This window comes from Notothenia coriiceps, unplaced genomic scaffold, assembly GCF_000735185.1.
Source record: "Notothenia coriiceps isolate Sejong01 unplaced genomic scaffold, NC01 NC01_scaffold00000339, whole genome shotgun sequence".
Lineage (NCBI taxonomy): Eukaryota > Metazoa > Chordata > Actinopteri > Perciformes > Nototheniidae > Notothenia > Notothenia coriiceps.
Window position 1 is genome coordinate 3,669,857 of NW_011333040.1, and position 13,796 is coordinate 3,683,652.

At 40.1% G+C, this 13,796-nt stretch overlaps 1 protein-coding gene and 3 non-coding genes across 4 annotated transcripts in view; 3 read left to right on the forward strand and 1 right to left on the reverse strand.

Annotated features, from left to right (window-relative positions):
• LOC104950182 (myosin-9-like) overlaps nt 1-13,796 on the reverse strand; it is a gene marked incomplete at its 5' end in the record, with an annotated part of 32,729 nt that overhangs the window by 3,269 nt on the left and 15,664 nt on the right. The window contains 9 exons of the mRNA XM_010776671.1: nt 1,568-1,682; nt 2,620-2,793; nt 3,660-3,833; nt 4,401-4,672; nt 5,518-5,613; nt 6,124-6,267; nt 6,395-6,493; nt 7,853-7,916; nt 8,003-8,101. Of these exons, the coding sequence (XP_010774973.1) occupies nt 1,568-1,682; nt 2,620-2,793; nt 3,660-3,833; nt 4,401-4,672; nt 5,518-5,613; nt 6,124-6,267; nt 6,395-6,493; nt 7,853-7,916; nt 8,003-8,101 (1,237 nt within the window). The remainder of the gene's footprint in view (nt 1-1,567; nt 1,683-2,619; nt 2,794-3,659; nt 3,834-4,400; nt 4,673-5,517; nt 5,614-6,123; nt 6,268-6,394; nt 6,494-7,852; nt 7,917-8,002; nt 8,102-13,796) is intronic.
• Nucleotides 11,775-11,847, forward strand: trnar-ccu (transfer RNA arginine (anticodon CCU)). Its single transcript has one exon. It is a non-coding gene; the product is annotated as a tRNA-Arg (tRNA).
• Nucleotides 12,117-12,189, forward strand: trnar-ccu (transfer RNA arginine (anticodon CCU)). The gene has a single exon. It is a non-coding gene; the product is annotated as a tRNA-Arg (tRNA).
• Nucleotides 12,926-12,998, forward strand: trnar-ccu (transfer RNA arginine (anticodon CCU)). Its single transcript has one exon. It is a non-coding gene; the product is annotated as a tRNA-Arg (tRNA).

A 13,796-nucleotide genomic window follows, 5' to 3' on the forward strand; every position in this document is an offset into this window, starting at 1 on the left:
AATTGGAGACTGACTTTCCAGTGCCCCAATTCCCTATCACCTATCCTCTTAAGTTTTCCTAAATCCTTCTTCTCTGACGCGCCATGAAATCTCTTAGGCTTTACGTGAAAGTGATAGACTGCACAAATACTACGCGGTCACCTGCAGTACTTACTCGCAGACCGACGACACCCCTTTGTACCTTTGATGTCAAAAGATATGTCGCCTGATGTGTTTACCTACAAATTATTCTTGCTCCCTGAAGTAGATCTTCTGGAGACGTGGCACGAGACTACGCAACAAATTACGAAATACTTGCACTTCTTGTCTCTTTGTATAAGAAGTACTGGTTTCAACATTAACTTTATTTTTTCCTTTCACTTTGAAGACGAGAGCAGTGGGAGAGGGAGGCCAGGTGTAATTATGTTTACTAGGGTTATGCATACTAACATACTTTTATAGAATTTTTATTTATGTTTACTAAAATAATATTTGCAATCAGGAATTGTAGATAGTGACACATGTAATAAGTTTGTAGAAAAATTTCAACTTGTTTTGAGAGTGGAGACGATAGGGTTAGACGTTAGGAGCTGATTTTTTGATTATTCGACCGCAACCTAAGGCTGCAGTCGAATAGTCCAAAAATCAGCTCCTAACGTCTAACCTCTATCCCTCCGGTTTTAAAAGTTGAACAAACCCCACACAGCTCAGTAAAGACTGAGAAATGTTGACTTTATTTGATAATTTCAGTAAAAACTAACGTTCATATTTCTCTTTTTGATTATAATACTGATGAACGTTCAAAACAAAGCACTTTGGCAACTTACCACATACGTTTTAAAATGCTTAATAAGCACCGTAACTTTCATGATATAATTTCTCGGTCATAATCGGTTGTTTCCGTGAGCGGCCGAATGTTGTGTGACGGCAAATGCTGCGGCTGCAAGGCATTGTGGGGCAGCATTTTCTCCTCTCCTTTCGGTGAGGGAGGTCCAGTGGTTCCTAAGCTAAAGGAGGTTATGAAGGAAGTTTGAAACCTCCTTTCCTATCATCTAGAGAATTCAAACAGCTCTCATCATGGCTGCCACTGAGGGACTTCCGGGTCATTTCACTCTAGGAAGGTTCCTAAGCTAAATGGACTATTCGACCGCAACCTTGGAAATTTGACTGCACAAACGGTTGTTTTAAAGACATTTAAACGACAAACACAATCGTTTGGATCGTCAAAGGGGGAAATAAGCATGTTTTAAACAGACAGCAGGAGAAAAAGGGGCAGAATAAATGAATGAAAAAGAAACCTCGTCACCTGAGTCTGAGTCTGAGTGAAGAATAGGAAAACGCTCATAAAAATAGGCTCTCTGACAATTCTTTACCTCTGAGACCCCGTGAAAGACAGACAGAAAGGGGCCGTACAGAGGAAGAGATGGATGAATGGGGTCAGAGAAGGTGAAAACAAAGGTCCAGACAATACAAGAGAAAGAAAGCATGATGAAACACGAAACACAAAGCCTATCATGAAATATATTCCCACATTGAAAACTGACCCCAGAGACAGAGGGATTTCTGGGTAAACTCTGCTTTGACTCACCGTCCTTCCAGAGCTCAGAGACAAACTTGTCGGTGGACTGGTTGAGCAGAGAAGCCACGTTGTCGTTCAGAGGGTCCATGTTCTTCATCAGCCACTCGTCAGCCTTGTAGTCCACCTGGAGAGACATGAGGCAGCGGTTAGGTCAAGTTATTATCGTTAGGCTCTCTCTTATGGGGCATTTACACTAAACTAGAAGCTCATTTTCATTAAAAGGCATGTGTCGAGTCTTCTTAAATTGACTTTATTAGCTTTATTAATCCATTCTTGCACAATGCTATTTTATTTCTGAAATATTTTGGACTGTTTATTTCTTGTGTCTTAGTTTCTCTTATACACATTGCCTTGTGTTTTTTATGCTGCTGCAATGCAAACATTTCCCAAATTGGGGTCAATAAAGTACTAATCTATCTGTCTACCTATCCATCCATCCAGCTACCCACCTACCCATCCATCTACCTACCTACCCATCTATATATCCATCCATCTATATATCTACCTACCTACCTACCCATCTATATATCTATCCATCTACCTATCTACCTATCTACCTATCTATCTATCCATCCATCCATCTACCTGCCTTTCTATCCCTTTCAAAACTGAAATGTCCAACTTTCAAGTGATTTGCTTTACTCAGGCTGGATTCATGTCATGCATCTCATGTGGTTAAACTGAAACGAAAAACACATTGTACAAAGGAAATAAATGCCTTTCCAAGAGTCAAAACTAATCAAAAAAAAGAGGCAAAACTCTTCAAATGATAAGCATTACATTAATTAATTCAGATCTGAACGGTTGAGGAATGTGTCTCCTTGATATCTTCCACACAGATTGTCCATCTGCGTCTCTTAATAGGCATGGCGCTGCAGGGAATTGTAGTCTTTTACCTTCCATTGACTACATAGTTTCCACTAGGCAGGTTCAAATCTACTCTGCCATCTCCTCTTTTAGAGAAATAGATTTGAAGAGGGAGATAAAGACTAAACTGGCCCAAAAAAGGATCTTACAGAAAAATGACGTTGTTTATGCCAAAACCTCAATGGAGCATTTACCTTTCCGGCGTAATGGATGACGCAGAAGTCGGCTTCATCCTTCAGTTTCTTTGGTTTGAAGAACTTGGGGTGTGTGCCCTGCTCCTGGAGAACCTTCTCCACAAAGCTCTTGTCGGTGGCTTTGGGGAACCAGCACTCCTCGTCCAGAAGAGCGAGGATACCGGGGGGGCTGGCCTGCACACGGGAGGGGAAGAGGTAGATATTAAAGCATCAAAAAGGTCTCCCATCATGCAAAATACACTTTGACGTCTCTTATACATAAACATGTGTCCCGTGTGTCAGGGAACTCACGCAGCTTCAGAAAATAAAACCCTCTCTCTCTTCCTCCGTACCCACATCTCTAAAAACGGGGGAACAACGAGTGGATACAGATTTTCGTCCGATATGACGTAATATCTGAAATGTGGACCCACGGCCCAATCAGAAACGTTGCTATCAGAAACAATGCCCGACTGTTTTGGACGTAATATGGTCGGTGTTTACATTAGCATCGCTAAAACTCAGAGCTAACCTGTACTGGAGAGAGTGTGTGTATTATGTACATAATATATGCCTATATAAATAGCATGATAGGAGATCTTTAAGTAGAAATGATGTGACACTAAAAGCAGTAAAAGAACTAGAAGAGCTTTAGAAAATTGATTTCATGTTTGAAATGAATATTTCTGTGCTTAGTCTGCCCAGTTTATTTGTAAAATATTTCATAAAAGAGGCAGCAGTGTACGTGTATTGTTTGCATGCTTTATTTATTTTAATGACTATTGCAAGTTGTCTAATGCATCTTTCTTGTCTTCAATGGTTTTTCACCTAAAAAGAGCCTTTCAGCAACTAAATGGAAGTTTGTTTCAAGTAAACTGCTGAAATAAAAGACTGAAAAGTAACAGGTGCTGTGTCATTGGAGTGGAATCCTGTTTAAAAGTTCAGTAGATGTTTCAAGTCCCTTTCAAGTGGGGAAACTGCAACATCAGAGAAGACATGACAATATCTGATGATAAAACAGGTCTTTAAGGGGGGGGGTGTGTGAGGTCTGCAGAACGTACGGGTTTCTCGATGAGGTCGATGCAGGGCTGCAGGTCCAGGCCGAAGTCGATGAAGCTCCACTCGATGCCCTCCCTCTGGTACTCTTCCTGCTCCAGGATGAACATGGTGTGGTTGAACAGCTGCTGCAGCTTCTCGTTGGTGTAGTTGATGCACAGCTGCTCGAAGGAGTTCAGCTGGGGGACAAAGGAGACACACGTTAGAGAAAATTGGTGATCGACAAATAAAAACATTACATTTTTTTTTACACATATTTGTTCATGTTAAGTTTGTTTTTCATGTATTGATATTTGTCCATGTTGATGTTACACATGGAGCTGCTGTGATGCTAGGAGCATTTCAAGACTTGATCTGACCATTAAAGTATTATCGTAATACAGTGTCAGGCACTCTACCCATCTATCTATCGATTTTAACCATCAGCAGCTAAAACACTGACATTATCTTTTTTGCAACTAATAAATGACTGCATATTTTATAAAATATTTACATATTTATTGTTATACATGCTATGACTTTTTGTATACATATCTTTATTTAATCTTTTAATTGCAATTATTTATTTTTCCTATTTCTTTAGTTGCACATTTTTACTTAACTCATGATTGTATACATATTTGTATTCTAGCGTATGAAGCATAAATAAATGAGGTATTCTGATTAGAGATAAGTGACGCCTTCTACACTAGTTTGTATGAACCTGAACAATCAAAGCATTTACAGTTTGCTTTTAATTCCTGTACCTCAAAGATCTCGAAGCCGGCGATGTCCAGGATGCCGATGAAGGACGCCCCCTGCCTCTTGGTTTTGTCCAGAGCTTTGTTGATCCTCATGACGAGCCAGCGGAACATCCTCTCGTACGTAGCTTTAGCTAAAGCCTCCACGGCGAACTCCGCCTGCTCCTGAGTCTGAGCTTTCTGCACGTAGTCTCGGCCCACCTTGATCCTCGGGGACAGGATGGCCCGGGTGAAGTCGGTCACGTTCATGCCCATCAGGTGGCTCACCTTCTGGGCAGCTGGGGCACAGGAAAGGGGGGGAAGGTTTGTTTATTTAAAGGGTGCATTTTAACAGTCAAGCAATTCAAAATGCTTTACAAAAAAGATTAAAAGCATCAAGAAAGTGCAGAAAAAAACACCGGGAGTTACCCAACCATCAGCAACCCTAACGCTCATTTTTACTTTTATCTAAATACTTAATACATACATTATTTTAAAAGTTATAAATAATTAAAACCTTTATTTCACATTTTTACTTTCATTTCTTATGTTTAAATAATATTTTTTCTTTAATTTTGAATTATTTTATGTGTATTGCATATTTTTTACTTATGTTTATCGAGATATTTTATTCTTAAATTGGGCAAGAATAGTACAAGAATAAAATGTACAGTCGAGTATAAGATAGTCATATAAGGAATAGTCATTTGATTTATTAAAATAAAAAAGTCTGATTTAAAAGTGTTTTCTGGGTTTATTGTTGAAACACTGAGGATAATAATTGAACTCAGTTTCTCCAAGTTCAGACCGAAGGAAAACAACTTGGTGGTATTGTCTTTAAGAAAACAACTGTTTCAAGTGTGACGGCCCCTCCACACCACTAGGCGTCCCGTGGTCTCTCTCTCTCTGTTTACAGGATCCGGTGTTGTGGGGCCGGCATTTACCTGATGAGCTGCACCTGGGTCGAAAAGCCTACAAGAAGAGAGCCCAACCGGATACGTGTCTCTCGCTCTCATTCCTCTCGCACTGTCCCCGTGTTTACTTTTGTGTCCACTAATAAAGGATCGTTATATTTCCATACCCCTCGTCTCACCTCCCAGCTTTGTTACAGCCCAAGAGCCGGGTTGTAACAAGTTTAACGTACCGGTGTTGTCTGGCATGGAGGCCTGGTCTGTGTGGCGCTCCTTCTTGAAGCTCATGTTCCCGAGCTGCAGCACAGAGGAGACCACCTTCAACAAGCCTGCACAAAAACAACAAACTGGAGCATTAACAAACTTTCAAGTTGCTGACATCAGCACGTAAACATAGGCAAAGTCCCACTCGGGGGAAATACAAATTCGGATTTTGATAACAAATACAGGATTTTGATTAAAAAAAAGTCCGAATTTTGATAAAAGAATTCTGGATTTTGAGATTTTAAAAAGTCTGGATTTTGAGGTTGAGGAAAAAAAACAGAATTTTGAGAAAAAATAAAGAATTGGGAGGTTTTGAGAAAAAAGTCTGAATTTTGAGGTTTTGAGAAAAAAATACAGAATTTTGAGAAAAAAATACAGAATTTTGAGGGGAAAAAATACAGAATTTTGAGGGGGGAAAATACAGAATTTTGATGGGAAAAATACAGAATTTTGAGATTTGTATGTGAGGACTACTTCCATTCTTGAGAGGATCATAAATACACGGATCCTGAGATTGAAGCTCAAGCCGGGGACCAGTGAGATTTTCCTAACAATTTGAGAGTAATTTTCCATACCGATCAGCTCATCCTCAGGGATGCTCATGATCTTGAAGGCATCCATAGTCTCCGTGAACAGGTCCTTGTCCTGCTGCCCGGGAATAGTGACGTTCCCGTTGGAGAGGAAGCGGTAGTTGTTGTAGTTCTCAAGGAGGAGGTCCTCTGAGAGAAAAAGGATGGTTGCAGTGAGTGAAATGACAAAAGACAGACGGTAAAAACCCTTATGAGACGGCCCACTTTTCAGGATTAACACTCTGCAAATACTCTCAGAAAGTAGTGTGTTCCTTACCTCGCAGTTTATCCCCGGCCCCCGTGAGCAGGTAGTAGAAGAGATGGAAGGTCCTCTCGTCTTTGGCCTGACGAATGGCACGGGATTTCTCCAACAGGTCTAGTGGTCAATAGGTCAAGGACAAGTTCTCGAATACCATCATGACTTCAAAATCGTGCTGTGATTCAGCCAAAAAAGGCTTTATACACAAGCCAACAAGTACTACGATGTCTTCTTATCATAAGAGACGCAACTTGTTTGATGGACAGTATTGGGGATATACAGTGGCAGCGCCAGGGTGTGGCTGGGGTAGGCTACAGCCATACCAAGAAATGGCTTTCCCTATGCTGCTCAATTAAATCGTATTTTTAATCGCGATTACGGCTTGCAACGATTATGAAAACAACGTAATCGAAATAAAACAATAATTTTTTTATTACTACATTTTTTTTTTTTTGGTTTTTAAGTTGAATTATACTTAAAGTTCAGGGTAATCGACTGTTAAAAACATACTGTTCAAAAAAAAATTCTCCAATAAATGGATGTTCAAAGTCAATTAATAATCGCATTTAATAATCGCAATTACAATTATTGACCCAAATAATCGAGATTATGATTTTTGCCATAATCGAGCAGCCCTAGCTTAGTCCCACCATGAAAAATGATGTTAAAGTAAGCAAATTCAATTAAATAAGCAAAATGCTAAATGTTGAGAACACGGATTGCGAAAATATACGTGTCGTGTCCACAACACAAACTGATCCTGCTGTAACAAGTGCACGTTACTGATGGTTGAGACCATTCTGGCTTATGCTAGAAGAGGGGTGCAAGGAATAGTCCAAGTAGTGAGGGAGTTTTATTCACTAACGGTGTGGAAATTCTCTCGTGTTATAATATCAGTGCGGCCGCGGTCAGATCAAAATGCCTCCGAATGCAATTTGAATAGACCTACAGCCAATCAGAGCAACGAAACGTTGGGTCTGCGTCATGCCTTACTGATTGAGATCAATCGGAACCACCATTCAGTATCCCCATTGGATCTTCAACGTGTACTATCATACGTCACGTTCACAGTGATCCTTTTTATTTACTACAAGACAAATGTGCCGTTTTATTTCATACAGTTCCATTCTGATCGAGACAGGGAAATAATCTAAACCTCACGCGTGGCGTTTGACTGTCAAGGGGAGCGATATAGCGAGTATGTAATTACATTGCAAATACTGACTTGAGCCACACCACTGTATGGGTAAGCCCTACCATAGATTACCCAACACAAATACTCTGGCGCCGCCACTGGGGATATATATAGTAAAAGTGAAAGTAGTAAAAAAGTCATCAAAGTTAGTATTTTACAAAGAAGCCAAACAAAGTCACAGCACAGTATGTAATACAAACGTTTCTAAAAAGGCTACGAAATCTCAAAGATGTTTGGATGCATTGAACATGACAGGGACGCAATGACCGTATGAAGGATACAAGTTTCAATATTGGCTCCAACGATGTAGCCATTGACATCAAAGTTGATCCTGATGAATTTTCCCTACAGGAGGCAGGAAGAACAAAGATTTAAGAATGTGTGTGTGGAAAAGTTATTGAAAAGTCTGAATCAGAACATGTAGTACTCACGAATCGGGAAGAGTTGTCGTTTTTGACGGTCTTGGCGTTTCCGAAGGCTTCGAGGATAGGGTTGGCCTGCAGCAGCTGCTTCTCCAGCTCCCCCTGGTGGAAAGGAACAGAACAGCAAGGCAAGAATATAAAGTACACGTTCCATTTGTTTACCACAAGTAAATCATAGGGAAGAGTATTAGGGCCAAGCATAAGGGAGTACAGAATGAGGAGGAAGGTTTTTAAGATGGTATTATTGAATATTATTTGGCATTTTGAGAATAAAGTCGTAATGTCAAGAGTATAGACGAATTATATTTTCAAAATGGGTTCACATTACGTCTCAACATTTCAACTTTATTCTCGACACTCAACATATTTCTCAATAACCTTCAAGAAAATAAAAACTCTTATCGTAACAATTTGACTATTCTCTAAATTTAAAAATTGAATATTTCTTGACTTTTTATTCTACCTTTCAAAATTATTATTTTTCATTTCAACTTTTTATTGAATTTTCCCATTTTATTCTTGACTTTTCAACTTTTGAAAAATGTAATTTACTTTTAACATTTGGACTTATTCTTGCCATTTCAAATTAACTAAAATGTTTTACTTTAATCTAAAAATCCTAAATCTATCTACTCCATTTCCCCTTTATGCCCGGCCCTAATGCTCTTCTGTTAAATCAGGATAATTCTCAGCAACGGATTTATCATCAGATCTTCAAGACGGATTTACTGTGAGACTCTTATTCTGGTATTCATTTATAATAACTTTAATTAATTGTAAGAAACGGATTACTTTGTTTCTTTTATTAAATAACATGCTGAAATAATAGAAATTCCCCACGATGTACTTACGTCCGAGGAGAACATGGAGTGAACAAAACATTTCAACATAAAAGGAGGGAACCATAAACACACCCGAGCAACACACAAACACACACCCAAGCAATTCCCCCACACAAAACGTCATGTTAGTGCCCAAACCTGCAAACACCCAGAGACCCTCATCAGTAACCCATCACCCAGAGAAGTGACCACCACACAAAACAAACAAATGCTCCTTCCTGCTGCAATATCACTTTCAACCGCTTCTTTCGGGCTATACTGGTTTGGTTTTAACTCAAGGTTTGCTAAGAATGTAAGCTTTGCAGATCACTCGAACATATCCAGCAAAAACATGATGACTTCAGCTAGAAATCATAAAAGGTAGTGCTTTCTGATTCATCGGTTAAGCACATGTTAAGTAGAAATGTCTGAACTACCCGAGTGTCATTAATTAGGCTTTCCAGTGTTTGAGTACAAGTTGACCTACTGAAGGCCCTAGATTATATATATTTTTTTTAAGGGTGTACCGAGGAGTTTAGAGCTTCATTCATACGGTAATTCAAATGTAAAATCAACATCTGAATGCTAATTAAATGAGTATTGTATTTGTAGATTTAGATTCCTCTGGTGGTTGTTTGTAGAACCCAGATGTTATCAAAAAAGATGGATGTAAAAAAAAAAAAAATCCAAATTGACATCAAAAGACAGTCATGATATCGTACTTTTTTTTTTTAATTAAAAAACGTATTTATGATTCTATCTGATCCTGGACTGCTCACTAAACATTTCATGAATGATTTAAATAAATAAGAAGCTGATAACAGGTGTATGTTGAACACACACCAAGCCGTTTTAATAATATGCAAAAAGAGAAAAAAGCACGATGAAACATTGGACGCACAGAGTAGCGATACAAAATGATGAAAAATTCAACCAGACAAATAAATACATCTTTGAGACCAAAACAATTGCTGTGTTTTTTCCCAGCAAAGCACCCCCCCCTTTCCTCTTATCCTCCCATTGTCTGGCTGAATTTTTCACAGGAACACATTTGGCTGCCACTGATCTGCAAACAAACTTCCTCCTTGCTTCCTATTGGCTGCCGAGACATGTCACCTCTGCCCTTCATACAAAGTGACTCCCAGCGAGGGGGAGGAGAGGGAGGAGGATGAGGGTGAGGGCGGGGGAGGAAGGTGGTGACAGAAGCAGGTGGNCCTGTAATGCACTTACAATGCGATAGCACGATATCCAAAATCTAAGACAGCAGGTAGTCTCATGTCCTGACATCGATATATTATCATTATATTACCATTCCTGGTATGGTATAATACTGAATGTGAACTTTAAAGACTTTAAGAATTTTAAGACTATATATTGTCTCTTCTCACTTTCCCGCTCTGAAACTGCGATGCTGTTGTCGGCCGGCTGTAGCTCAAGGTGGATCACTGACATTTAGCTCAATCTCCCTTTGGCATCAGGTTACTGCGGCTCACACTAAGCACTGTGCTTTAATGCTGATAAAACACAGCGGCAATAATGTTGCACACGCACACACAGGTGTGTACTTACACGTTGATAAAGCGATTAATGTAACAGTAGTTTGGGATCATTACTTGGAAGGATTATTATGTATGTATCGTGTACATTAAAGTGGACCTATCATGCTATATTTGAATAATATAGTGTAGGACCATACCTATATAAGGCATATTTATACTTTTTATTTTTCAAAATACCAAACAGATCATGCATTTTAGCCATTCCTCATTTCGCTCAATTGAACACTGTCTTTGCATGGGCTGATTCTGTGAGAACAGCACCATCTACAGGCCTGGCATATGTACTACAGCGTCTCCAGCGCTTTCCAACGGCAATGTTCGTGGCTGTCTCCTCCTGATTGGTGGAGTTGGCCCAATAGCCGTAGCGCCACTTCTGTGACGTCACAGAAGTGTTCAAATCTGGATCAGTCTGTATCAGATCCGTTGCAGCCCCTTTTTAAGAGATTTGGGTATGGAGGGAAATAGAGAGGGTTGTGTTTTCTGACACTTGGTGAGTTCCCTGGAACACCGGGGAAACATATTCATGTATAAAAGATGTACAAAAGTGCATTTTGCATGATAGGTCCCCTTTAAGTCATTTGAGCTGTGTGTGATGAGATTTTAATAGGGGATACAAAGACATAAATAGAAATAATTTTAATTCTGTTGTTATCCTTCCCCCATTAAAGTATTAGCTTTGCTTGGCTATGTCTACCTGTAATCTGATATTTAAAATGTACCATCGCTCACAGTAGGTTGACATGTTGTCATGTTCCCTGTTGTGATTGTTGACTTAAGGATATTTAAGTCCTGGGATATCATGAGACAAGAGAGAGGACACAGAAGTCCTAAAACAGGATGTCCTCTGCTGTCGACCCCTCAGTGCTCTTTAGTCCACATCATACCTCTATAAAGCTTTAACTAATACATTTATTTGTTTATTTTTTCATTGGACTTTAGTGTATATGACATGACATAACTACACAAATACGATGTACTAAGTGATTAACCAATGATCAAATAGTGTCCAATTATTATTCTGACAAATTAATTAATCGATTGTTGAAGGGAAAGATACATAAAACAACATAAACATATATTTTATAATTCCAAAAGGTCTGACCATCGTAAAACTGTTACACCTGTCAGATATATGTTCCTTTATCATTAGACAGACCCAAATGGCTACTTTTAATTGTATAACAAAGTAAATGTAATGTCAAAATGAAAATGAATCCCAATAAACTGATAAATAAATAAGGAAAAATATTGAAAAAGGACTCAAAGTATTTGCCTCCTTTAACAGGATACACCTAAACCATTGCTCGAGCAGCTTGTCAGTTTTAGAACGTGCAGAATAAGTTAAACAAAGACCACCAATGTGACATGGTTTTTAATGAATGTTAAAGACCTTGTGGCACAGCCCCAGTTGCCTAATGGATAAGGCACTGGCCTCCTAAGCCAGGGATTGTGGGTTCGAGTCCCATCTGGGGTGACATTTATAGTGGCATTCAATAGGACTAGGATCAATAAAAAAACACAAGCTACTAAAGAGTCCTGAGGCATTGCAGGTCTTGCGAGGACCTGTGCAGGCCTCATAAGGAGTGCAACATGTAAATCCAAAAACTCTGCTGTTTTTTTGGTGTTTGCCTCCTTTAACAGGATACTACTAAATCTTTACTCGAGCAGCGTGTTGGTTTAAAAAAAGAACATAGTTGATCGGAGACCCACTACGTCGCATGGTCATGCATTGATGGTTTTATAGCCCCAGTGGCCTAATGGATAAGGCACTGGCCTCCTAAGCCAGGGATTGTGGGTTCGAGTCCCATCTGGGGTGACATTTATAGTGGCAATCAATAGGAATAGGAACAATGAAAAAACATAGACTACCAAAGAATCCTGAGGCAAGGCAGGAAAGCCCCAACCGTGCATGGCTTCGTGTACAATAAGAGAGGTAAACACTGAATCAGTCTTCTTAATAAAATTGATCAGTGTCAAAAAAGACAGTCTACATATGACCAAACAAATATGTTTTCATAATGTTGTCCTGTGGAGGTCTCATACGGGGTGTTTCTCAATGTCGAGGAAGGCTGCTCCAAAGCCTCTATTTCAAGGATGCTACGTCATCGAGTCCCGCCGAAGGACTGTTCCAATGTCCAGGATGCTTGGAATTCTACCGAGGCCGGCGTCCTTCGTTGCGGGAAATTTCGAGGCTGCACATGTGTATCCTCCGCGGTCTTAAAATCCCCACTTTGCTTTGCGCACGGACCAATTTCCCAAATCGTTGGCGGAAAATGTAAGGCGGGGCCTCTCATATGACGCACACCTCCACACTTGCTAGCCTGTTCCATTCTTAGTTCTCCGAATTCCAGGAAGGATTCTTGCCTAATCTCTGAAGGACCTGACTCGGAAGACATGTCCCACCAAGGAAGCGTCCTCGACATTGAGAAACACCCAAGGAGTGCAAAATCTCATAAATCTTTACTCGAGCAGCGTGTTGGTTTAAAAAAGCTAACATAGTTAGTTGATCGGAGACCACCTATCTCACATGGTCATTAATTGTTGGTTTCTAAGCCCCAGTGGCCTAATGGATAAGGCACTGGCCTCCTAAGCCAGGGATTGTGGGTTCAAGTCCCATCTGGGGTGAAATGTTTGTATTAGCAATATGTCTGACATGGCATAGTAACCAGCCTTTACATCGGATCAAATAAAAAAATGGGCACTATCAAAGAGTCCTCTAGCCAGAACAGGACATGTTGCAATAGTCTTATGTGTACAATAACAAGGGAAATTAAATGAATCTTTTAAATAAGGTTGATCAAGTGTAAAAAAAAAGACAGATCATAGACACTCTGCGTCTGGCCGTACAATTTATGTTTTCACAATTGTGTCTTCTCTGTGGATCTGTGGATAAGAAGTGCAAAACGTAAAAATCCCAAATCTTTGTTGTGTGTTTGTTTTTTGGTTTCCATAGAGGACTTTCACACTCCCCCCCCAACCCCCCCTGAAATGATTATGTGCATAATGATTTTGAGGAAGGGGACAGTCGGTCGTGATGTAAGAGTCAGTGTGAGAGCTTGTTGGCAGGCGGCTTGGTGTGGGAGGTGGACACGCTCATCACTGTGATGGATACAGGAAGCACTTTGAGGCAGGATGATGAGGGCCAAAAGTAGCACAGCAGAGTACGCAGTGGTGTGTGTGTGTGTGTGTGTGTGTGTGTGTGTAGGTAGGCAGTGCGTATACTGCATTGTATTATTAGCTGAGGCAGGGCAGCTGGGGTTTGAAGTGCCCCACTGTAACTGTACCTATAGCAGCAGTTGTGATCCTCTGGTATAAATAGTGCGGTGGGCATGTGGGCAGGCAGTTACGACACAATGGCAGAATTTCGGTGTTCTTTCAGGGAGGTTTGAGAATGTGACACCCTGCAGACGTGGATCCCCCCCC